The 25,643-nt window shown below is 60.9% G+C and overlaps 1 protein-coding gene and 1 long non-coding RNA gene across 10 annotated transcripts in view; both read right to left on the reverse strand.

Moving 5' to 3' along the window:
• Positions 1 to 14,816, reverse strand: part of PRDM16 (PR/SET domain 16) — a 366,115-nt gene extending 351,299 nt beyond the window's left edge. For all 9 annotated transcript variants that reach the window (XM_074022537.1, XM_065530880.2, XM_074022501.1 and 6 more), the window contains exon 1: positions 14,723 to 14,816. In XM_074022537.1, coding sequence (XP_073878638.1) covers positions 14,723 to 14,759 — 37 coding nt within the window. In that variant the 5' untranslated portion in view covers positions 14,760 to 14,816. The remainder of the gene's footprint in view (positions 1 to 14,722) is intronic.
• LOC141409042 (uncharacterized) lies at positions 8,593 to 12,365 on the reverse strand. Its single transcript, XR_012427203.1, has 2 exons — positions 12,092 to 12,365; positions 8,593 to 11,396 (listed from the first exon to the last, which is right to left on the reverse strand). It is a non-coding gene; the product is annotated as an uncharacterized lncRNA (long non-coding RNA).
• Positions 14,817 to 25,643: the final 10,827 nt, after the last annotated feature.

Here is a 25,643-nt window from a genome sequence, read left to right on the forward strand (position 1 = left end):
CAAGCCAGCTCTCCCCTCCCTCCCTACACAAGTTTGTGGGGCTGCCAAGACCCAGGGACATCTCTCCAAACAAGGGTCCTGTTCTCTTCTCTCGCGAACAGGGTCTCCCGATCTGATCTCTGCATAAGTCTCCACAGTGAAACCAGTCTGGCTCATGGAGTCAACCACGTGTCATCCACGTGCTGTGTCATCCACGTGCTCCACGTATGTGTGCTTGCATGTGCGTGCGTGTGTGGGCACGATGCGCTGATTACCGTGAAGCCCCGTCTCCTGCAGTTCCCTGGGCAAGTCCAAAGGGTGTCCCCTCAATGACATCACAGACACAATCTCAGCAGTCGGAACGTCAGGTGGATAATGGCAGGGTGGGGAGGAACAGCTCTTCCCCTCTCAGCTGTGGCAACTGCCACTCTGATAAACACTACCCCCAACCCCCCGGAACAAAACTAACAGGAAACCCCCAAGAGCAGGATCCAGCTCAAAAGCCCCTCCCCACCCAGCACGGAGCTGACGCCCACCTCCCCGCCTGAGCGGGCGCTGTGTCCTGACCTGAGGGTACCCCTCAGCAGCAGGCTGGTGACATTCCTTGGTTCTCCTCTTCAAGGAAACAGTGAAGAAGCCCAGGCTGTGAGTGAAACCCCCAATCCTAGAACGGTGTCTCCCCGGGCCATAAACGCAGCACAGCTTCCAGGTCAGCCCCTGGACGATCTGCCCGCCTGGCACACAGCAGGCCCCGCCAGCACCAGGCCCAGCCCAGAAGGCTGCACTGCCTTGCAATGAGCGTGCCACCCACTCCAGGACAGGGTTGTGATGGGGAGGGATGAGCTGTTCCAGGGGCCCAGCCGCCAGGTTGCTGCTCCGTGGGGCGTAGCCAGAAGGCCCAACCCGTGCGTCTCCTAGCCATTGGCACTCCGCTCATCCAATGGTCTCGGCCGAGATGTTTAATCTGGAGGCCGCATCCAGAGGAGCCTGCCCAGCTCTGCTCTCACACACACAAGCCTGTCTTTGGCCAGTGAAAGTTCCAGAAACCCCAAAATAGCTCCTGACTGCCTGGATCCTAAGGACAATAATAGCAATAATCACAGCCACAGGCGAGCATTCCGGGTGCACTGTCCCGGCAGGGGGGCTTGGTCTCCAGTGCCCCCACCTCTTCCTCTGTGTTTCATCTGCCCCGTCCAGAAGCGTCAAGAGGGCCAAGCATCCTGCCCTAGATGAGGGGAAAGAGAAGGCAGCGGCCACAGCCCCAGGGACCACAGGTACTCACTCCCACGCAGCACCCAGGCACCGGCCCCATCGCTCTCCACTCTCACCCTTCCCCCAGGCCCCCCGCTGGACTCCGCACAAAGTGGGCAAAGGCCAGTGCTCCAGCTCGGCCCTGGGGCAGCTGAGATGAAACGCACCCCTACATCTACTTGCTGCAGCCAGAGAGTGCCTCCAGCTCCCCAGGCTCAGCTCCAGGTCCTGGGGGAGGGGGTTGCTGGGCATTGGCCCCCGACCCTGGCTCTGTCCTGACCCAGCCGAGGCATGGACGCCAGCGAGGGAGTCTAGGAGTGACCCTCGGAGCTCTGGCCGGGGCGAAGGAGGTTTCCCCAGAACCCCATCTCTGAAAACTGAACCCCACTCAGCCCAGCTCAGGGCTTCCTTGGGAATGGTCCCCAGACCCTGGAGGGCGAGGCCTCTCACCCTGGGTTTCCCACGAGTGGCCACTCTCCCGTCCCCATCCTGTGGCCACAGCGGGGGACAATGGTCCAATTGCAGGTAGGCCATGACCCCTCTGACACTGGCCAGGCAGGCCCCAAGGCGCCCTCCTGGACCCACAGGGCCTCCTGCCTGGTCCTGCAGAACCCAAGGAACAGAAAATGTCCCCTCAAGGAAGACCACACAGGGCCAGACTGCACAGGACCTGACCACAGAGGGCCTGGCCGCGGAGGCCTCCCACCTTCCTGGTCACACCAGAGCCCCCGGGCCAGCCGCCTGCCCATCAAGTTCCTGTGGTTGGGTCCAAGGTCATCGAACGTGGTGGAGCCTCGGTTGGTTTGGGAAGTGAAAGCCAGGCGCCGTCTCTGAGGCTGGAGGCTGGCGGCGCTCAACTTTGAGGCATCAAGGGAATTTCAGAAGCCTCCACATGTCAGGGTTGCAGGGCTTAGGGCAGTGCTCACGGGGGCTTCACAGCTACCTTGGGGCACCGTGGCTTCATCTGCCCATCCTGTCGCTGGCTCTGAAGGCCTCTGCCTCTGGGTCTGTCAGGGGAGCAGGGCTGGCAGGGTCTTGCTTTTGCAAAGCTGGTGTTTAGCCAGGGCAGCGAGGAGGTGGTCTCCCTGGCCCCCGACACGGGCCTTCCATGGGGGTCTCCCATGTGCCCTGTGGCCAGGCTCTACCCGCTCTCTAGTGACCGACACCCGGGGGGTGGGAAGCAGCTGTATGGCCAGGAGGTCCAGCAGAGAGAGAGCTGGGGACTGTCAGAAAATGCAAGACGGCACTCTCCCCACCTCAGCCCTGCTCCTCACACGGCCACGCTCGGTCTGGTGGGAAAACGAGGAGTCTCTCCAGGGGCCGGCGGGGCCAGGCTGCAGGAATGGGCCTCTCACGCCCACTGTGGCCACCAGCCCCTCGTTCCCTTTGAACGAGGGTCACCTGTCAGGAGCGGACGCAACCTAAAACGCTCTGGAAAGAGCACAGAATGACCCCTTATCAGCCGCCAGCACAGGGGACTCGGGGTGCAGCTGCGAGGGGCCTCGAACCCAAGTCCCGCCGCCGTAATTAGCAGATGAGATTCAATAACAAACAGCGGCTTTTAGCGGCTTTATCTAACCTCGGGAAGGTAAGACTAACACCTCCGACGGAGGGAAAGTTAAGACTCCGGGGCCTCCGCCCTGAGGCTCCGATTCCCAGCCGTGAAACCAGAGAGCCCCTCGTGGCCATGCTATCTGCCCCCCGATTCTCTGAGCTCCCTTACTCTCTGCTTTTTTTTTTTAGGCCTTTTGTTCATGAGGACACTCGGCGGAATGTGCACACCCCCCCGGCCGGCCACCCGCTCCACGCACACACACTCTCAGGCACACACACTCTCCAGGAAGCACTGGGTGCTCGGGCCGGATTCCGCTGCTCACGCAGGCTCACGGTCAGAGACGCCGAGTCTCCGGGGCTCTGAGATATTAACAATCTGCCATCGTCCCAGATTCGCTTGCGGCTGCTCAGATTTCCCTGGCCCGGAAGAAGCTGCCCAACATGTTCCTCAGAACAGAAATCCAGGAGCAGTTGCCCGGTCCGAGGGGAGAGCAAGCTGGCCTTGCTCAAGTTTGCTTTTTCTCAGGCTGCAGGCTTAGGGGCCCGGGCCTCCCGTTTTTGCAAAATGGATTGTCAGCCGAGTTGATGAAACAAAATTTGGGGTTTCAGAGGACACCGCTCAGCATATCTTAGTAGATCTTATTTTTAAAGTCATGTCAAATCACTTCCAGGGAAAAATTGATCTGTCTCTGATAGCTTTTCTTCCTGCTAATGTGATAAATAAATAATTAGCCACATTGTCGGGCTGTTTCATTAAAGAAAAGGATGGCTGGATGGGCCGGGGTAGAGAAACCGATCGGAAAGCGCGGGTCGGCCGTAAATCCCCGGTGCTTCGTGGCACCATTTGTATTCTGTCAGTCACTCGCTGTACGCTCAGCCTGGGCTGGGAACTGAATACCCCATTCAGAGAGGCACTCGCACGGCGTGTTATTGCAATTTAATATTTTCACACACAGACACATCATTATCTGGGAACCTGACACTGGCAGCATAATTCTGTAATTTTTCAAGAGGGCCTAATTTTTCTAAATGCAAGCACCAGGGCCCGGGATTATCTAAACAGCCTCGTTTCCTCTTTGTTTCTTCTCAGGGGTTACAGCGTTCAGAAAAGTGCTCCAGATTGCTGCTGCCTCTCCACCTTTGAACTTTTCCAGTCTCTTCTCCCACAGTGACCAGCTGCAGAACAGCTTTGGGCCGGGTGCGCACGAGCTGCTGAGGCAACCAACTCTGGCGCCGTGGAGGGCTAAGGACCAAGGTGCAGCCGAGGCAAGTGGCTCTTTCAAGGTGCAAGAGGGCAGGGAGCCGTGCGATGTCGCTGATCAACAGAAACAGAGTAGCTTGGCGGGCCCTCTCGGGCCGACCTCAGAAGCACACTTGCCTGCAGGTGTGTGTGTTGTGGACAGACAGAGCACACACACGTCCGCACGCTCCCTGGAGACAATCTCAACATGCCAGCCAGATGAAGGGGTATGTGAGGGGCCACTTCTCCCTGAAGCAGTGTCAGCTCTGGCCAAGAAAACGCCCTCTGGTTTTCAAGTAGTTCAGAAACGCATCGGCTTTTCCAGGAATAAGAGCCTGCGGGTCACCCGCAAGGAAGGCCAGAAATCTCCCAGGGAGCCAGCTCCTGTGGCACGTCCCTCAGGCCAGGCCGCTCCATGCGGCTTGCTGCCTAAAGCAGCAGTATTTTCACCAAGTCAATAGATACTCTCTGCGTTACAGGCTTCCCTCCGAAAGGGACCCACGGACCTTGGGGCAATCCCCCTGACAGCCCTGCAACCGCACCCCGAAGGAGCCCTGTGCACACACAGGGGCTGGGCCAGCAGGGCGGCACGCGGGAGAGGGATGACAGCAGACCCTCTGATGTGGGGCTGGAAGGGGCTGGAAGGGGCTCTCAGGCCAGCACTGCCGAGAGATGCTGACATAGCCAAGACCTCTCCTCCCTATCACGGCCTTCACTCGGGAGCATAGTCTGAGGCCAAACAGGCCCGGGCAGCAGCGGAGATTCCGGGACGTGGCTCCACCAGGGAAGCGGTGGGCAGCAGGGGGTAAAATGAGGATTAATGCCCAGAGCCGTCAGAGACAGTCACGCCGACTTCCTGTTTGCCCGGGGACCACCGCGGCCACCCTGCGGTCACCATTTGGGCTCCTCCGGTGAGAGTCACTTTTGGTCTTTGTTTAAATGTTTTACGGACTGATGTGACCAGCCTCTCTGACGAGGCTGTTACAGCCCGTTGGGCAGAGAGAAATGTCTGGGCATTTTTCAACGCGTTCCCCTTTCCCTGGGAGACCCAGCTACAGGAGCCATGGCGGAGTCTGTTATGGAAATCCACAGCTGCCGTACTATCGGCCGCCAGGTCTAGATCAGATACAGGATTCAACCATGTCACGGGCAAGAGCTCCCTGTCACATTAGAGCCCGTTCCTCACGCATGCACCTCATCATTTCCTCCCTCCGCTAAAACCTTGGCGGCGTCCTGCCTGCCACAGGTACTAGAGAAACGAATTTCATTTGAACTACCGAATTAAAGAGAGAGAGAGACAGAGGCTCATGGCAGCAAAGAAAATTACATAACCCTCCTCTCTGGCAGCCTCCCTCCCTCTCTTCTGGGCCTTTCAAATGTGAAACAGGACTGGGAACGGGTATCACCGCGCCACTGCAGAGAGGAGGCCCTGAGCCTCGTGTCTCCAGCGGCGGGGATTGGGGTGAGCTGTTGGTCGGATTCTGGCTTTCCTGCCATCTTAGAACACCATGGTCCGGACCCCCAGGCGAGGGACCACTCACTCCCCAGTGAGGACACAGAGCCTGCTGTGGAGCTGCTGAGCCCCTGACTTGCCACAGCGGGAGGCAGCCTGTACCACCCAGAGCTCAGGGACCCTGTCTCCCTCCAGGTGGGCCCCAAGCATGCATCCTGCAGCTGGAGAGGTCCTCTGCCCCCTGACATGCAGGTCTCAGAGCCCGGCGCACAGGAATCCCACCACACTATGCTTGGCACCAGGAAAGATGAGCGGACGGATGGGAATGGAACTTGCAGAAGCCCCAAGCCCCCTGCAAGAACTAGGAGGCCTCTGATAAGAAAAAAAGTGGCACGTGCCAACAGCTGTTTCCACCCCAGGACAGAGGCAAGGACGGAGGAGACCCAGGGAGGCCGACTGTGGGGAGGCGGTGGGGACGGGGGAGGCACCCACTGCATGTGGCAGGGGCCAGAACAGATTCCGGCACCTGCGCCTCCTAGTTTGAAATGAGCAGCTAATAATCATTGCATGTTTTATTTCAGGGCTGAGCTATAAGGCAGGAGTCAGAGCGGTTCTTCTGCTGCAGCCTAGGGAAGACCCCCGTGTGGTTTGGCTTTATCATGTGGTCCGGGCCCTGCCTACAGCGATGCCGCAGTACTGGTGGTCCACGCACCGGGCCTGGCCTGTGAGCCCCTGCAGCCTGCACACCCACCCCCCACAACACACACACAGGCTGGGGCTGAGGACTGACCAGTCAGCTTCCCAAACAGACCAAGGAGACAAAAACGAAGCTCCCCAGCTGGCCGCCTGGCTGATTGGAGGAGACATTGTGAAGCACCCCAGCCTGGCTCTGGGACCCCGACGTCCAGGAAAAAGCACGCACTAAATACCCTGGTGGACCTTCCAGATCCTTCTGTGCAGACACCCCTGCTGGAGGAACCGGTTCACACACGTGCAGACACGGCCGCACTTCTTCAACCAAGTTCAAACTCACTTTTATTGTCCAAAGTGTCCTCACCTTTACCTGGTTTCACAAAGGGGAGAGTCCAGCAGCAATGAGGGAGGGGGCCAGCAGCAAACCCAGGCCAGCATGGGGCTGGGGACCCTGGGAGAGCAGGACACGCACACGATGCAGAGTTGGGGCGAACAGAGCCTGGGTTTCTGGGGCTGATGTGGGACACTCCTGGGCCTGTGTCATGGGACAGGGCCAGGCCCCACGGGAGACCTCGCCAGCAGCCTCCAGGAGGCCCATGGACCAGGACTTCATATTTGCCCCAAACATTCAGCTTTGTGATTCTTCTAAAGTGGGAAAGGAGACAAAGCTACTGATTTCCCCATTCCGCAGCACACCCCACGGAAAGCAAACTGCAGGCCTGGAGACCTGCCCTGTGGGGGGCCACTTCAACGGGAACTGGCCCCAGAGCCACAGGTTTGGGGAGAGCCAGCCAAGATGCAGACCAGCCCCTCTGAGAAGCAAGAAGGGGCTTCAGACCCAGAGATGTGTGCTCTGTGGAGTTCCTGTGTCCCCCCACAAAACACCCACCATCACCCCAAGCTGAAGTTCCTTATAGAATACACATTTGGTATCAGAGGAGAAAACCAAACCTAAGTAAATCCATCAAGGTAAGTCGAAAGGCTAAGGAGGAGGGACAGGGAATAGTCCTTAATGTGCCCAAGCAAACCGAGCAGGTTTCTGGGAATTACCTAAGAAGCACCCGTAAAGCCTGGAAATCCTCTGCTCCGCACACCCAAGGGAAGGCAGCCCTGGCCCCGGCCTCCAGCTAACTCCTCTGCACACCTAAGGGAAGCCAGCCCTGGCCCCTGGCCTCCAGCTAAGTCACCTGAGCCCTTTCCTTCCTGTTAATGCCCCCCTGGCACTACCTGTGGGCGAGGAAGGAGACAGACACCCTCGGAGAAGCCCCGGGCTCCACTGCTTCTGCCCAGAGATGCTGGGAGCAGACAGAAGCTGAGCCCATGTGTCCCTGCTCCTGCACACCCAGACACCTTCCCTGAGCCACTCCACGCGGGGGACCAGCCGGCGGCCACTAGCAAGGGCGTCTGTGGCACAACTCAGCCTCCTCAGAGCACATCTCAGAAGCAGGAAAAGCAAACCCTTCCCTCGTCTTCCCGGCCCCAACAGATGCTCTGAGAGCCCCAGGTCCACCCCAGTTGGACAGGGAGCATGTATCCCGCACCCTCCCTGCATCCAGCGGTCAGTGCAGATGTGGCCAGGGCTGCAGTAAAGACACGGATTGCAACACACACGCACACTTGGACACACACACACGTGCTTGGACACACCCCCTCGCACACCCACGCTTGACGGAGCATGGGCTGGAGCGGCACAGTGTGCTGGGAAGCCTGTTATCCCGAGAGGACCGTCGATCTGGTGGGTTTCCTCACAGCGGGCTCAGAGAGCCGCTTTGCCAAGCAGGGCCTCGAGGTGGGCAGAGCAGAGGCTGCTCCTGGTTCTATACATTTGAAGTGGGCACCCCACGCGTGGGGGGCTTGGCTCACTCTCGGTCAAGCCTGGTGCGTGACTCCTCCTCCCCCAGGAGGATGGCGAGCAGCAGCTGCTGAGGGTTCTGCAGCCTCTGGCCTCTGGGGTCCCCTCTGGCCCGAGGTGGATCGCACATGAGCCTGTCACCGCACCCACTACTCCGCCTGAAGAGCGGGGTTCAGGCCAGAATGAAAAAGTGACTCCTTGTCACCGGGTTCGTTTCAACACAGGCTCCACGGCCTCTGCCCTGAGAGGTGCGTGTGCAGGCTTGGAAACAGCACCGCCATCAGCGCGGAAAATGCGCATGGGATGGCACAGAGCCTTATTCAGAGGAGATGAAATAGTCACTAGGACCCAGCCATGTTTTAAAATGATTATAAATTATTTTAACAGTGCATTTGCAAAGGGTTATAAAAACAGCCATAATATATTTTTTTCCTTAGATTCTAGAATTACCAGTGTGACAGCTAATGCAATAATGATTTGTTTCAAATGCCAGTGTTTAAGCTGTATAAAGCTGATTTTATACATTTTTCCAGTAGGCCGCATTGTAGTTAATGAAATTAAACACACCAATCGCATTTGTCCCCAGGGGACGAGGAACTGAACACACCACTGGTTTATTTTTTTATTAAAATAAATTGCAGCCGGCAAGATGGACTAATTGCATACAGAATTGAAAAAGAAACATTCCATTGATATAATTAAGCCAATTTTCATGGACAGAAATAGTTATAGTGGATATAAAATAAGCAAAACCTTCACCAGAATCTGACTTCCCTCCTTTTTTGTCCAAAATGTTAACTATTAAACAAATATGGTCTTGGAGGGGCCGGCACTCCTGTCTTCAGGCCTCAGGGCATTGTTCCTGCCTCTCAGGCTAGGCCCGCCAGGCGGGCCAGCCCAGGCACCTCCAGACCGTGGAGGATTTGATGGCAAAAGCCCAAGAGTGAAGTGGTCAGAGCAGGAAGAGGCCACCCCTCCCCTGCTCTGGGCCCACCGAAGCTTGGGAGCACTCCTGGCCCAGAACGGCCACCGTGGCCCTGCTGCAGCCTAGGAGACACCCAGACTTGAGGAGTCACGGCCCATGCCAGGCTGGACCAGAGACGTCAGCTGCCATCCCTTTCTGCCCTGTAGCTCAGACCAACAGGGCAGCAGCAGCTCCACCTCCCCTTGATTGCTGAGATGGGGGTAGGGAGGGGGGAGGGGGTGGGGGTGGTTATTCGCCTCCAGATCTGAGGGGTGGCAAGGGGCAGGTCCTACACCTCCTGGACCAACCTGAACCTCCTACATTTCTCCTAAGGCAGTGAGCGAGGGGGTGTGGAGGGCGCAGGCCAGGCCACCTGACCAAGGCTTCTGCTCCTCTGTGCCTGCCTTTGGGGGCAGGACACCCACAGCAGGGGCAGGAGCGGTGGGGGATGGAGCCCAGCAGGAGTCCAGACCCTGCGAAGCAGGAATCCAGCCTACAGGTGTGAGGTCACTTACACGCTGGACGCGTGTGACGTCCTGCCTGCTTTTTAAGAACAGACCTGCTACAAGTTGAGCATTGGCCTTGAGAAAATGCTTAAACCCTGACACACACACACACGCACACCCTATGGAATTAGCAGCAGCCTGCAGTGCTCTGTGGGGGAGGGGAATGCTACATAAGAAACCCTGGAGGTCTTCATTTCACTGAATTTCAGTGGAGCCCTCAATTTGCTGTGTGGCCTCCCAAGAGTTACTCCACCTCTCTGCGCCTGGGATTTCTCACTTCCAAAAGTGGTGCCTGCTCCTCTGCACTCTGTCTTCCCGGGGTCAGTGAAGGGAGGAGGTGTCCTGTCTTCCAAGTACGCTAGGAAGCCCTGCCAGTCTCCCGCGGTTGCCCAGCAGGAGCCCAGGCTGCGGATCAGACTGGGCAGGCAGGTCTACCCTCGAAAGCCGGATCCCCACCCTCTGCCTCGGTTTCTCTGCACTTCCCTCTCCCTACAGCCCCTACTTAAGCTCAGGCGGCGCGTGCTCCCGCGTCTCTCGGGGCGCGGGTCGGGGATGCCGCAGGGAACCGAGGCAAAAAGGGGCCTGGCGCCCACGGTGTCCCGCACGAGGTCGAGGGTCGGCGGTTGGGGACGCGGAGGCTGCCCTCCTCCGCAAGGGAGGCCAGGAGGAGGGGACCCTCGGGTCCAAGCTGGGGCTCTAGAAGGGGAGAGAGCCGCTCCCGCCCGGCCAGGGTCGGGGCGCCAGGCTGCGCTGTGTAGACGCGGGCGCTGCTCCGCGGTAATTGGCCGCGACTTTGTGCGCGGGGAGCGGGAAGTCTGCCTAGACCACCAGCCGGCCAGGGGTCTCCCAGGCCCCGCTCCCCGACCCGGCCCGCGCCGTCTGCAGCCCTCGGCGGCCCGATTCTGAGCCCGCGGCCGCCGCTGCACCGCGGCGAGGCCCCAGCCAGCTGGCTTCGCTCGCGAAGTTTCTTTCCCGCACGGGCAAGTCGCCGGAGCTGCTCCTGGTCCTCCCGCGCCGGCGACGGGAGCTGCAGCTTCCAAGACTTGTTACACGGGTTTGATTCAAAACCTGATAAATTGTATTTAACGCTATTTGAAAATTTTAAACGAAATTATTCAAAAGATTTTTAATCCTGGATAATTTTTGTTGAAACTCTAATTATACATCACCTTAATTACCAGCCCCAGCCCCCCAAGGATCCCTAATTGCCTCCTAATTGAATAAAACAGGGGGCTAATCGGGCCCACGGCGTCCCAGCGAGCTGCCACCAGCCTCGCCTCCCTTGAGGGGCCTGGTGGGGGGAGCCCCTGGCTGCCGGGCCACCTTCCCCCACAGCCTCCCGGCAGAAACGGCAGCCCTGGTCCCCTGCTCTGCGCACTGCCCAGAGGACGGCTTGGGAGCGGAGGAAGCCTTGGGGCCAGGAGGGGCCAGGAGGTCTGGCCAGCACCTGCTCTGGAAGAGCCGCTCACAGGACAAGCAGGACGCCCCCAGTGGGTGTCTGGTGGTTGGCGAGCCTAGGGCATGGCCAGCGCCTGTCCCCAAGGAGCCCACCCAGCAGTTGCTCCAAAGCCAGCTTGGCAAGCCCCCTCCTGCCAGCTTCCGAGCCATGGCACACCTGTGAAGCCAGGGGCACAGGGAGGGCCTGTGGGCGACACACAGCCCCCTGCCGTGGGGCACCAGGCCCTGGCGGCCAGCCCTGCACTCCACCCCTCCACCGCAGCCTCTATGTTTTCGTCCGAAGCGGGGCAAGAGGCTGGACTCCCGCCGGACGTCCTGGCGCTGCTGCCCTAACCCGCCTCCAGACGGAAGGCTGCCGTCCTGGCTCCGGGGAGGGGACTGGTGGAAGAGGCCAACTTCCCCAGGGAGGGTGGGAGAGGGGAGGGTCCAGTCAGCCTGGCCTGTTTCTGCAGGAAGAAGGAAAGAGGCTGTGAGTTGGGCCTCCAGCCCCGCTCACCTCTACCCTGTCTCCAACACACCTTCCACACACATCACCCTCAGAAACAAGCAGGACACACACAGTCCCCATCTAGGGGGGCCGCAGCTCCCCTACCCCAGGGGCTAGACGGCACTTGTGGAGAGGACACTCCCCCTGCCCTGGAGTATGTGGCGTCTAGGACATGGGGTCTGCCACCTAGGTGGGGATCAGGCCTCAAGGAGCAGCTCTGATGGGGGCACCGACTGGCACATCCTTCTCCTGCACAGAGGTCCCCAGCTGTGCTGTGAGGGGGATGGTGGTCCAGAGGGCACCTTGGTGGTGCTAACCCCCCACCTGCCCACCTGGCTCACAACAGCCCTAGAAACAATAAGCTTTTGTTAAGCGTTGAGTTTGTGATGTGGGGCCGCAGCGGCCCCTTCCCCACCGGCCCTACTGCCCTGGCTTCAGTAGGGGGACCCTGTCCCTGAACTGTCCTCACTCTGCTCCTGGCCCCCAGGTTCAGGTGGAGGAGGCTGTAGGTTTCCCGTCAGCTCAGCCACAGCCCCGGCTTGGGTGCCCCAGTGGCCACCTCTGTCCTTGGAAAGCTCAGCTGGGAGCACAGGTCACCCCCAGAGCCGCCACTATTCAGCCCTTCACCAGACCCAGCCCGGAGGAGCAACCCACCTGAACGGAGGCTTGGAATGGCGTCTCCAGGGAAACACAAACGAGATTACACCTCCAGATGCACACTCGGCGGTGGCCCCCAAAACGCTGGGTCATGGGGTCGCCTCCACTGGCCTGGTGGCTGTTCTGTGCCCAGCCTGAATACCAGCCTGGTAACCATGACCTTGCCCCTGCCCCACCCCACAGTCCCCTGACCTGGTCAGCATTGTGGGGAGGGGAGGACCTGCTGGCTGCAGTGCTGGCCCTACCGCCTTTGATTCGGGTAATGGACTGTGGTCCCTGGGGAAGTCCACATCTGCTTAAAATATCGCCTGATGAAATGAAATTCTTCAGCGGATCCTGCCTTGCTCAGGGCAGGCAGTGTGATCCCGAACCTGCCTCAGCCACCTTGGGGGGCCTGGGGACAAGCGGTCCCAGCTGTGGAGCCCGGAAGGAGGGGTTCCCAGCTCTCGGCCAAGTGTGGGCAGAGGGCTGAGGCCTTGCAATCACCTCTCATGGGGTTTTTCCTCACTAAAGACTCTCGGGAAAAGGAAGCCAGCGCTCGCCGCTCCCGCTGGGCCCGGCTCTCCGGCCTCCGGGCCAGGCCACCAGACGGCTGCCAGGCACCAGTTCTGGTCTTGAGCGGACCCGGTCCCGGGCCATCTTCCCCACCTGGCAGAGGTGGAGCCAGCGGAGAGCCGGGGCCTCTTGGAAGTTTCCGAGGCCGCGCGGGTGCGCCGAGTCCGCCTCTCGCTTGCAGCGAAGGCCCCGGCGTCAGCGCGGCCGCTTTCCCCTTTTTCGCTCCAGCTTCGGGCCCATCCTGGGCTAGGGCCTGACCTGGTGGCCCACACGCAGCCCGGTGGCCCCGACTCTGAGCAGGCCCGCGGTGCACACACAGAACCGAACCCGAACACGCACACGTACACCCCACGCGCGGAGGGTCCGCAACGCCGCGCACAGACAGCCCCTTCGCGTCGGCGGCGAAACGCCTGGCCTTGTTCGCACCAAGAGGGGTCAGAGGTCACGAGAGGCCGAGGCCAAGGGCACCCGGCAGCAGAGCGCGGCGGGAAGGGGGCGCCTCACCGAGGGGCCGGGAACGGCTGACGGCGGGGCGCAGGGGCGTCCGGCATAACTCGGGAGCTGCTTTTCCCTGGCGCACAGAGCGCGGGGCCTACGGCCGCCGGGCCGCTGTTGGGACTAGCCGGGCGGGTCCCAAGCCGAGGGAGCGGAGTTCGGAAAACCTCCGAGAGTCCCGCGCCCACCCGGCTCACGCTTGGGGTCTCGGCCCCGGGAGCTGCGAGGCCGGCCTGGCGGGACCTGGCCCTGGAGGCGCGAACGGAACGGCGTGGGTCGGGCGGGGACCTCGAGGGGAGCGGCCCGGGCGCCTCTTCCGCGGGTGGGCGGGCGGGCGGCCTGCAGAGGAGGGGGCGGCGGGAGCAGGCGGCGCCGATTCCGCTCCGCGCGGCACTGGCCGCTTCGCTGCAGCCGGGGCTTCGGCGGGGCTGCGGGAGCCGCGCTGGTCGGGCCGCGGCGCCGCCCGTCCTCACCTGCCCGCCGGCCTCACCGCGGATGGCGCCGGCGGCCGGGGCTGCGGGGTGCGCGCGGGCTGCTCGGAGGCGCAGTGGCGGGCGAGGGCGCGGGTGGCTGGAGCAACCGGCCCGCGGCAAGGACCGGCTGGCGGCAGGCGGGGCGCGCGGAGCCCGGGGCTCGGCCGAGACGGAGCGAAAGAGAAAGTAAGACCGAGGACCAGGCAGTCTGGCCGGGGCAGCTCTGTCCCCGCCGGGCCCGGCTGTGCCAGGCAAGCGGGTACAGAGGGGTCCGCGCGGGCCCGAGGGCGGTAGCGGTGGGTCGGGAGGTCGCCTGGTAGGGACCCTGCTGTCGGAGGCACGGTCGCCCGGGCGGCCCGCGCAGGCTGCCGGCGTCCCAGAGGAGCGCCCTCCACCATGCGGGGCACCGCCGGGGGATAAACTTCACGACCACAGTTCCCAGCCCGGGCAAAAGTCTCCATTTTGCTCCCCAAGTGGCTGCGGCTGTCCCGCCGTTGCTACCCCTGCCCCTGCGCCCGCGGAGCCGGGTGGGCGCCGGCCCGCGCCCCCTCCTCCGCCCCTCCCCGGCTCGGGGTCTCCCTCCTCTGCGCCCGGCTGGCGGACGCCAAAGGCGGTGCTCTAGCGCCCACTATTTCAAAAGCCCGGAATATGATTTGACCAGGACTGAGAGCCACTCGGAGAGAGAGAGGGAGAGAGCGAGCGGGGAGGAAAAAGTTGCTCTCCCCTTTCGTCAACTTTTCGCTAACTTTCACTTTTCGCTCCCCTCCACCCCCGGCCCTCCCCCTCCGCCCCCCTCCCCGGCCCCCACCGCGCGCCTCGGGTTCCCGGGCCCGAGCGCCTGACACTGGTGGGGGGGGAGGGGGTTCGGCGGGGAGGGGGCCGGCGCCTTCGGGGAGCGCGCGGCCCGGGCGCCCCGAGCCTCCGCGCCGAGCCCGGTCGCCCCGGAGCGCGAGAGGCGGAGCAGCCCCCCGGGCCGCGCGGCCGAGCCGGGGGCCCGGAGCCGCGGGCGCGCCGGCCGCGCCCCGACGCGCACCCCTGGCCCGGGCGCCCCGGCCCGGCGGCCCGGGCCCCGGCGGCGCGGCGCGGCCGAGCGCGGGAGACTTACTTTTGGCTAGCTTCCTCGCCCTCGCCTTGGATCGCATGGTGTCGGCTCGCGGAATCTCTCTCCTCCTCCTTGAGTCCAGAAGCAGCCACACACTATCTTCATCTCCCCAGCATTGTCAGTTTGGACACCTTCGCACATGCGCACAGAGCACTCAATCTGACACCCCTCGCCGGGGCCAAAAAAACTTTGCAATGTATTCATCATCCTCATCGTCGCGCCGCCGCCGCCGCCGCCGCCGCCTCGGCGCGGGATTGGGGGGCTCTCCTCGGCCTTCTCGGTCTTCGTCTCACTTATCTCTCCCCCCTCTCCCCCCCTTTTCAGCGCAGCTCGGAACTGGCCCTTTAAGAAAACATTCCGTGCTCGGCGCTCCCGCCCGGGGCCCGCACCCCGGACACTTTAAAAGGACCCAGGTGGCCCCGGAGGCGAGGTGACTATCCCCCCACCCTGCCCCTGCGTCGCGGCGCGTCGCACTGCTGCTCCCGCCCCAGTCGGGGCCGAAGATGGGGCGGCGGCTGCGGGTTTCCACACGACTTCCTTGGATCTCGGGGCACACGCGCCGATAGTTCGGACGCGGGTCCGGGCTGGTTTTGCTCCATTTTACAGCGTTTTATTACTAATTAAAAAGCTTTGCATTCCCAGTCGCCCCGGCCCGCTTTTCTCCTGCACTCTCCCCTCGGCCCCCGTCCCCGCCCCGCGGGGCGCTGGAGGGGGCGTCGGGGCTCGCGCGCCAGAACCCGGCTCCTCCGAAGCCCCTCCGGGCCCCGCCGCCCCCCTCGGGCCTCCCGGCCCCCGCCTCCTCCCCTTCGCCCCCACCCAACGGCTGCTGCTTCGGGCTTCGCGGCTCAAAAACAACAGCGGAGGCGCCGCCAGCTCTGCGCTCCGCCACTGCCCAGGCCGGCGGGCGGCACTCGGACCCGCCGCCCTCGGTCCCTCGCGAGGCCGCGGAGGCCAACACGCCTCGCAAGGGGGGACAGCGCGGGGGCGGCCGTCCAAACACCAGGCGTCCTCGGCTGGTTGTCCCAGGGCGCCCGCACCTCTCCGCCCGCGCGCTCCTGCCGCCGCGCCCCCCAGGTGAGTACCCGGCTGCGCGAGCGCCCGAGCTGGGCCACCTTCGGGGACCTGGGCCTCTGGGGACACTCCCCTCTGGCCTCTCCGGGCCCAGGTGCGTAGGGGGCGGAAGGGCCGGCGGCGCAGGTGGAGCAGCGCGGATAGGAGCCGACCAGACGCTTCCTCTTCCCCTGCAGCCCCCAAACTCCGAGGCGCTGCGGCGGAGGGGCCGGGCTAAGCGCAGGCAGGGTGGCCCCGGCCCAGGAACCTGACGGTCCAAGTGCGGATTTCTCATCTGAGTATCTGGGAATCGAGAATGAATTGGAAGGAAACCGAGGCGCTGCCCTGGCCGGGTTGCTCCCCCGCACCCTTCCGGAGCACCGAGGTCCTGCCCGGGAACGGGACTTGGAGCTGCCGCAGAGTCAGCCTGAGCTCCAGGCAGGGGTCGCGCCCGCGATGTGGGGTCTCTCCGCCGCCCCGCGAGGCTCCTGGCCGTGCCCTCCCTGCCCTTTGTTGTGTAATGAGACCTGTGGCGGCTCCACTGAGACCCACACGTGGAACTCCGCGCCTCCGCGTTAAAGGAGGTGAAACGCAGCAGCCCTGAGAAATCCGAGACCCCGGTGTCCTAGCAGAGGCGCCCCGGATGGGGAAGGGCGTGCGGCCGGCGCTACCCCAGAGGAAAAGCCCAGCGGAGCGGGGCTGGGCAGGAGCCGGTGGCGGCGGTGCGCTGGGCCTTCTGCCTTGGATCCTCCGCAGTCGGCACCACTTCCCTGCTCAGATTCGAACCCAGATACGGCTCCCATGGCTCCAGGGTGCCCAGTCTTGCAGCCAGCTCGCCGCCCGAACCCTGGATGGAAGAAGCGCTCTCTGGCCGCTACCTCTGCTGTTTCTGGCACCAGGTGAGTGTTGCCCAGGGAAGGGCCATGAGCAATGGCACAGCCCCATTCCCTGCCATCCTTCTGAGGGTCTATCGACCCCTTTACCCACCCTCCCCACACCCTGACCATCTTTCAACAGGGGCTGGGGCACAGAACAGCTCAGTTTACAGGCCCAGCTCTGGAGGTCTTGATCAGCATAGCAGACTAGGGCACTGCTGCAGCTCTGGACGGCCAAGGCCGGTTCTGAACCTGCTCACCCGAGTGGGCGGGAGGTGCTGGAGCCCAAGAACACAGGCGCTGTCCTGCCTAAACCCTACCAAGGGCAGACTCCGGATGGTAGGCTCAACCTGGCTGGAGCTGCTGGCTAGAAAGGACTCAAGGTCACTCCCGTATCTCTGCACCCAGTTCCCCCTTGCTCCCGCCTGAAGCCTCCGCAGGTTTGGGAGGAGGCCTGGGGAAGTTACCATAGTGCCTGCAAAGCACTCCCACCTGCAAAGAGGGTCCCTTCCCCACCCTTACCCTGCAGCCCAGCAAAGGCCTCCTTTGCCTGTGGCCTGGAGGTAGCCAACAGATGCCAAGGTTGTGTAGTCCTGGCCTTCTTGTAGGGGTGCCCCAGCTCTCTCGGGTCCTTTCCATGCCTCCTCCTCCAGCTCAGGAGGTGATTCTCAGAACCCTGACCAGGCTAGGACAGGACAGCCATCCCTGGCACTGTTGCCAGCACCTAGGGAAGAAGGGCAGGAGGTATGGGAGCAAGCTGGTCTGTGCCATCTGGCCCCTGCCCTCCTCCAGGCTGTAGGGTAGGGATGAGGTCACGGATCTGCCTGGGGAGGGGTAGCTGCCGGTCAAGCCTGGCCAGGGAGAAGCTGGGCTGCCTACCCGCAAGGCACTGATGCAGCCCTGGCTCCGGTGGGTCAGTGTCTCCCCAGCCTGCTCGAGAAGCCCAGGCAGGCTGTCCCCAAGGCCAGGGCCCTGGCCGGGGTTGCATCCTGGCCTGGCCAGGCCCTGCCCCCGCGTGGCCAGACTTAGAAGCGGAGTGCAGGTCAGGATTGAGGAGTCCCATGAGGAAAAAGAGTGAAGCAGGGAAGAGGACATGCAGATCCTCCCTGGGGCCCAGGTCTGTGTTCCTGTCTGGCAAGGGCTTTGGGGGGCTTGGGGAACAGGTAGGGCAAGTGGAGGCCCAGTGGGGAAAAGGTTGGTATTAAAACTTTTAAGGGCAATTTTCAAACCAAGTCTAGGTCTGCAGAGCCTTGGGGCAGACGCCAGGCCCTGGGGCCCCTGTGCTGGCAGTGTGAGTGCTGTGAACTCATTCCCACTGACCTCCTTGAGTTGTCCAAGGACAGTGAGTGTGGGGTGACCACAAAGAGGCTCCTACACTGGACAACTGCACGCTGCTGTCGAGTTCCACAACCAATCTTATAGCCGGGGTCTTGGAGGTTAGCTAACCACCTACTTCTGCTGGGGTCTGGGCAGAGAGGGAGTCCATGGAAACGTGATTTCCCCATGAGCCCTGCAGGCTCCCAGTGTTTCTAGCGGCTGCAGACCCATGACCAGGTTAATTCCTTAGAGAAAAGGGCAGACTTGAGAGCCAGAAATGCTGGTCCTGCAGCGCTGGAGGAAGCATCTTATTAGACATCGAGTAGGAGGGCCCCAAGCCCCAGGGGTTCCCCAGAAGCCCATTGAGTAGCAGAACTACCATGTCGGCCCACCCTGCACTCCCTGAATCTACAAATGCATTCTAGGGCTAGAGAGCCCCTTCGCTTGGCCAGGTCTTGTGCCCCATGCCAACTGGCAGGATCATAGCTGCCCCAGCTGCCCCCACCTCCAGCCCCTCAGGTCCCAGAGAGCCCTGCTTTGGGCTGTGTGTGCAGGACAGGAGGTGTGCAGGACAGGAGGTGGGCACGGCACCTTGCAAGATGGACTGACCTCACCAGGTTCTCACCCCTTTCCCTCCTGCTCCTCTGTGGGGTTTGAACTTGGCCATGGGTTTTCAGATACTTGGCCTCAGGCTCTATTGAATTCCAAGTCAAGGTTTTACTCACTCCACACCCCCACCTTGTTCCTCCAGGTAGCAAGGAAGCACATAGCCTCTGGTTTACCAACGGGCTTTCCTGGGAGATTGGAAATGCCCCAGGTGGGATCCAGACCGCCAGCACTCACCCCACCCCCAATATCTGGGCCACTGAGTCAGGCCAGGATGAGGCTCTCACTCTCTGGGCATGTTCTCCTGCCCCACACTTGGTGGGAATGTCTCCCAGACTTGAGCAGCAGGAGGCAGGAGACCACAGGGGCCCTTGGGGATGGCTGACTTGGCTCCCACTAGACAGAGGGGAACATGGAGGAGGGCTGCTTGGACCCCGTACCTCGCAGGGTCTCAATGGGGGCTGAATGCTGGAAGGAGCCTGCGTTTGGTCTAGAATGGTGGGGGTGGGTGGGAGACACAAGTCATCGAAAAGGCCATTTCTTCCCTATTCAGGCCTCTGAAATGACCCGAAGTGGGTGCTTCCTCCAGCATTGTGCCTCAGCTGCACACTGGGGCCATAGGAATCCCCCCCAGACTCTGGGGTCAATATTTCTGGGTCCCTTTGAACCTTCTTCTCACCCGAGGCCTGGGAAGCCTTCCTGTGCCCCGGAATACTTGGAGAGGACACGACACAGGTCCCAGTTCTGGCCCAGTGGTGGCAAGGTTCCGTTCCCTGCACTGCTCAAATGTAGGGACCTCCCAAAGCCGATACCCGATTCCAGGTCCCAGAATGGGTAGCTGGGAGGAGTGGACTTCCCAGGAATGTGAGCCACGTCGCTGATTTCGAACAAACCCCAGATGTGTGGAAACTGACTTATTTTGATTGCAAGAGGATCCTTGTCCCTTGCAGATGGGCAGCTTCCGGGGACCGGCTTGCCATCAGCAGGCACGATGCTGTGGCCATCCCAGTGGAACCCCTCTGCCCGGCTTTGTGTCCTGGCATCCCCACCAGAGTGCCCCGCTGTCCTGCGCAGATGTCAGGAGTATCTGGATGCCCCATGGACACTTCAACGGCCCAATTCGGAGTTTTTTGTTTTGTTTTGTTTTAAGAGATTGAGACTGTGAACCTGAACTCCCTTGATCTCCTCCCGTTGGGCCCAGGAGGGAGCCTAATCCAGGCCCAACCGGGCTCACTGAGAAGGTGCAGGAAGCCCCCAACGACTCCTACTCGTGTGCGGCCCTTACTGGGCCGGGACGCTGCAGTGGTCGAGCCGCTGGGTGTCTGCAACCGGGAGCTCCCCCGCCGCTGGGGGCAATAAACGGAATCGGTTTCCCACGCTTTCCCTCTTGATCTCAGAACCTTTAAAAATCCGCCAACGAATGTCGTTGCCTGGATGCGCTGCGTGTGACCTTCAGCCGTGTGTTCACGCGTACCCGCAGCCGTGGAGTGGCGGTCCCTTCCTGCCGCCGCAACCCCGGGGCCGCCGGTCTGCGCACACCGGCAGCAACTTCGTTACCCACAGCGCCCGCGTCCTGCGGCTCGCGCGGAACTGCGCGCGGGAAGGTGGCAGAGGGACCGCTCCAGAACGCTGCTCGCGTAGACGCTGCCTCTGTCTTCAGATCGCAGTTCGGCCGCGCGCGGGCGGGGCCCTGGCAGCAACGAAAATGGCGAGTCTCGTAGCCTTCCGGGCCTGATGGCCGCATTCCGGGAGTCGCCAGGTGGGAGTCCGCCTTCCGCGTCCCCAAACGCCCAGAGCGCGGGACAAGGGCCGGCGGCCGGGTGACCAAGCCGGTTCCCCGCATAGGCTTGCGCCAGAATCCATATTCAGCTTGCAAGGCCCCCTCCGGCCGTCTCTCCGCAGAGCGCCCTGCCCCACACTGCCGGCCCTCTTAGCTTGAAAACCAAATTTTGCCTTTGATCCTGAGAGATTGATACCCCACAGGTGAAACCGTGGAGACGGAGCTGCGGTGGGTTTCTTCTCTACGCCTCAGTTTCCCCGTCTGTGAAATGGGACCCGGCGCGCCTGTGCTCCTCCGGGAGTTTATTGCAGGGCTGGCTGGAGAGAATGGCGGGGTGGAAGCCGCCAGGTGGAGGCCCATGGTCGCCCACCCCGTGGGCCTCATTTGCTGGGCGGGGGTCAAAGGCTTGCGAGGCAGGGATCGCCCCAAGGAGGCTCTGGAGCCGGCCCTGCCCGTCCCTGTCTCCTCCCCTCGCTCCCCTTCCCCCGGCCTTCCCGGAACTCTCTTCGCCCGCTGGGTGGAGGAGGGGCGGGGGCCGGCTCCGCCGTCCCCGGGGTCGCTCTCCTCCCACCCCCACCGCAGAATCTGGCCCGCCCTGGGCTTTCCTCTCAGGTCCCTTTGGGTCTCCAGAAACCCGGAGGTTTCGCGCAGACTCGAGCCTGAGATGGCATCATCCAGCACCCGAAATCCTGCGGAGGGCAGAGGGGATTTGGGGGAGAAGGCAGGGGCTGCCAGGGGCGCTTTGGCTGCTGGGGGTGGGGGACAGGGCCTGCGGGAGAAGCGGGTGGGGGAGGACTGGAGACCCAGGCCCCCCTAGATACAACGAACCTCGCGGGAGGGAATAGGCCATCCCCGTACCCACTTCCAAGGACGTAGGTCTTTTAGTACCGGCGGGCCGCGTTCCCACACATCTGGGCGGGGACCCGCAGCATGGCCTGGGGAGCTGAGCTTCTGGATCTGACACAAACTACCTTTCTGGGTGTAGAAGGAGGAGGTGGGGTGGGGGAAGCAGGGGCCGTGGTCTGAGCATACCTTCTCGCCTCCGGGCCTCCCACCTCCTGGGGCAGGACCTACGGGGAAGGACGGGAGCGGAGTGCAGTGGCCGGAGGGACACCCAAGGGTCTACCCCTGCGAGCTTTGCTTTCTACTAAAGCAGTAACTGTAGTGGTGGTGGCGGTCGAGACACAGCTCAAAGAGCCGGCAAGAATAGAGCAGACACCAGGATCGCCCCAGGCAGGGAAAAAATGACCAGTTCTGTAGAGTGACCCGAAGGTGATGGAATCACTCGGGCGTCCTCCTGGGAAAGGGCTGCCTGCCCCCGCCGCCAGAAGGCTGCCGGCGTCCATGCCCCCGGGGCTGGAAGAGCAGCCAGGCACAGGTAACTCAGGAACTCTGGTCTCCTCACCCGGCGCTGCGCTGTGGGGCGCCCTCACCCCCACACTTTGTGTCCCTGGGCCTCCTCATCAAGGCAGGGGCCCTGAGTGGCAGGGACACCCCTGTGTGCACAATATGCCCCCTGCAGCCCCCACAGGTCACCTGTTTGAGGACCTAGGTGGGGCCTGCCCTGGGTGAAGAGGGCAGGTCCAGCCTTCAGCAGCCCCTCCCCCATGACTTCAGTGGAATTACAAGGGGAACACCCAGGGCAGCTCCCATAGGCTGCAGAAGGGAAGAGGGGAGGGCTTCTACTGAGGTGAGACAGAGTGATTCACCCCTCCCACACCATCAGCCTCCCTCCCCTCTCCACCCTTCATTGCTGGGACCCCAGGGCCCATAGACAGCTGGGGGAGCGGGGAGACAGGAAGAACTCAAGCTCAGCTTCTGCCTCCTGTCTCCTGGGACCCTTGAGCAGCCCCTCCAGCTTCCTGGGAGTCCAATTCCCCAAGGTACAACAAGTGGCGGCAGAGCCTGGCCCCGTGTGGGGCGGCTGCACCCAGGTGAGTGGCTTGCAGTTCCTGGAGCCCTGCAGGTTGTTGGAGAGTCAGGGAGCCTTTCTTCCTCCCACCTGCCCTCTTGCACTTCCTCTCCCACAACCCAGGGCTACTCCCAGAGGCTCTGAACTGGAGCCCTAGAAGGTAACCACCTCCTGGCTGGACACAGAGAGGGCAAGTTGGGGCCAGGAGTGAGGATAGGTGCCCTAAGAGCCACCTGCTCCACTCATCCACGAAGGCCTTAACTGGCTCAGGGGCCCCTGAGCTCTCAGTCAAGCCCCGCCCTCCTGACCTTGTCCTGCCCTGGTGCTGCCAGTCGGGTGGAGGTGTCTCAGGGCCAGCTGGTCTCCTGGCAACTGAAGCCCACACTTCCCTTCCATTCACTCATTCCTTCCTTCCCTCACGCAGGAGGCGCTGCAAGGCTCAGTGCTCCTGGAGCTTCGAGTCTATGATATGAGTTAGGGTGTCTCCTCCATCAGTTCTACAGGAGTGTGTCTCCTCCTTCAGACCTGGAACTTCCAAGGCATTTTACCCAAAGCTCCAGCACCTGACCCAAGGCTGGGCTGTGCTCTGTCCTCAGTGAAAGAATGGATGAGTCATAACTGAGTGATTGGAGAGAGCTGAACGAGTAGGTTTCCCTGGGTTTTCCACAGGCGGTTTCAGCCCAGGGGAAGACCCAGGGAGATGAGGATGTCATGGTGTGGAGGCAGCAGCCTGGGGCAGGGACTGTGCTGAGTGCCTGAGGCCGAGACACCCCTCTGTAACCTCCATAATCCATCAGGTCTCAGAGGGCTGTCCTATGTTCAGTTAGCTAATGCCAGCACCATATGACGAGGACACAGCAGTGAGGAGCTGCCCAGGTCGCTTGCACTGTGTTTGGAAAAGGAAGCTGGCTTGTTCTGGGGTCCCCAGCAGGATGGGGAGCAGGGGTGGGGACCCTGGCAGAGCGAGAGTTCTAGGAGAGAAGCTGGTCCACCCACAGGCTCCCTGGCCTGAGTGCCGCGCCAGGCAGGGTGCTAGGCGTTGTGCTGCTCGCTTCCCACCCCTGGGCTGCAACTGTGGGCTGTGTGGCCTTCCCAGTTCTGTGAGGTGGCTGCTGTGATTGTGCCCACCTTACAGATGGGAAGACTGATGCTCAGAGACTTGAGCAACCTAGGCAAGGACCTGTCCTTAGAGGCAGAAGCAGTACTCAGAGGAAGAGCTCCCTGACCACAAAGCCCCAGATGACTTACACTGCAGGGATAGAGCTCTCCGGGGTGTGCAGGGTGGCAGAGGTGCCTCTGAGAAGAGATCTCTGCCTGGGACCCTTTCCTGGGGCTCTTATGGTGCTGGGAGTGTGAGCACCACAAGAGCCCCACTACAGCGAAGCCACCCAGAGGGCGCTCTGGCCTATTGGTCACCCGTGTCCTTCTGACAATGACCAATACACTTATTTGCCAGGGTCCAGGAAGACTCAGGCACTGGAGTCTGTATTTCCTGAGTCCGCCTCTCACTGGTAAGTCCTGAGCCCCCTTCCTTCCCAGCACCCACTCTTGGAGCAGCTCTCCAGGGCTGTGCTGTGGCTGCTGCTGTCAGGGAGAGCCCCATGCTCCAGCCAGGGGCTCTAGGGGCTCAGTTTAGGACTAACACGCCAAGCAAGTCGTGCTGAGTGTCTGGGCTTCTTCTAGGAAGGTATTTCCAATCATCAAATGTGCCACTAAAAAAAATGCGTGTCAGTTAAGTGTGCACTAAGCCTGGATCACATGGGACATAGTTGTTCTAATAAACACGAATAAGCCAGTTTTCACATTAGAGAAATAACAGTTTCTTGTAGAAATGTGGTGCTTTTAAAAGAGGTTAATTAATAAACAGCAGGTAATTGTTCATGGCACATTGTGGCAGAGGGTAATTTTCATTTTAGAGGATGGAAGGGCCAAATACCCCTCCCCACTCAGCATTTTTCTCTAATAATCACCTCAGCTTCACCTCCGCCTTTCATTTTTACAGCTGGAGCTGTTTATCATCGCTCCAACTTTCACTAAAAAGGAAAAACTATCACTTAAACAAAGCCATTGAAAACCCAGCATCATATGTGGATTTTTTAACATAAATAAATCATACAAACTAAGATTTATGTTCTTGGAATGATGTCATTCATTGAAGGCTGCCTTCCCAATCAAAGCCGTGTTTAGTGGTTTTTCTTTGGTGGGTGTGCTTTTTGCTAAATAGGAAAAACCCGTTCGGTCATCCTTGCTGCTGTCTTTTCTCAGCTTGGCCCAGAACATCAGAAAGGTTTCTCCCTGGGCCAGTCCATAGAGCCAAATGGTGAAAATGGTTTTAACTCCATAGACTGCTTTTAAAGCCTTTGCTGTTGAACCGTAAGTCTGAGATGAAAAGACTGTTAAACCTTCCCTAAGAATGTTTGCAGGACACAGCAGAAGTTTATGGTCCTCGCAGGTCTCCCAGAGCCTAGAACGAATGTCGCTGCAGAGTAACGCGTCTGCAGAAGCTTCACTGAGTTGAAATGAGTGAGGAGCATTGAAATCAGCATGCGTGGATAAATAAGATGTGGCATATCCATGCAATGGAATACTATGTCGCCATGAAAAGGAGTGAAGAGCTGACACTTGCTGCAACATGAAGGAACCTGGAAAACATGATGCTCCATGAAAGAAGTCAGTCATAAAAGGTCACACATTGTGTAATTCCATTTCTATGAGATGTCCAGGATGGGCCAATCCGTAGAGACTGAAGATAGATTAGTGGTTGCCTGGCTGTAGAAGTAGAGGCAGTAGTACCCTGGCCCAGTGAAGGCACTGGGAACAGATGGGCCACACCAGAGTCCAGCTCCAGCCCTCCAGGCATTGACAGGAGACCATTAGCTGGAAGCCAGTGGGAAGTCGGGCTGACTAATAGGGACAGGTGTCCAGGAGGCTGCAGTGTGAAGTTTTCATTTGTTCAAGCAATGCACATTCACTGCATGCTTACTATGTGCCAGGGACAGCCATAGGCCCTGAGGCTGCAGCAGTGATGGAGACAGATGCTGCTCCCATCAAGGTCATGTTTTGATGGGGAAGGCAGCAATAAGCCAAATACATGTGGGTCTGGCGTGCCAGGCTAGATGATTCTAGTGCAATGGACCTGAAGGAGGAGAAAGGTGAAAGCACAGTCTTCAATCAGTTGTTCAAGAAAGGCCTCACTGAAGTAGCGACATTTGGGCAGAGACATGACGGAGGAATGAGGGAGTCACCCAAGAGTCTGGGAGAACAGCACTGGGGCAGAGGGAACAGCCAGTGCAAAGGCCCTGAGGCTCCAGTGACCAGTGTGGCTGGTACAGCAGGACGAGGAGGGGAGGAGGGGAAAGCCCTGTAGAGCAGTGAGAGGACAAA

Source organism: Macaca fascicularis, chromosome 1, assembly GCF_037993035.2.
Source record: "Macaca fascicularis isolate 582-1 chromosome 1, T2T-MFA8v1.1".
Taxonomy (NCBI): domain Eukaryota; kingdom Metazoa; phylum Chordata; class Mammalia; order Primates; family Cercopithecidae; genus Macaca; species Macaca fascicularis.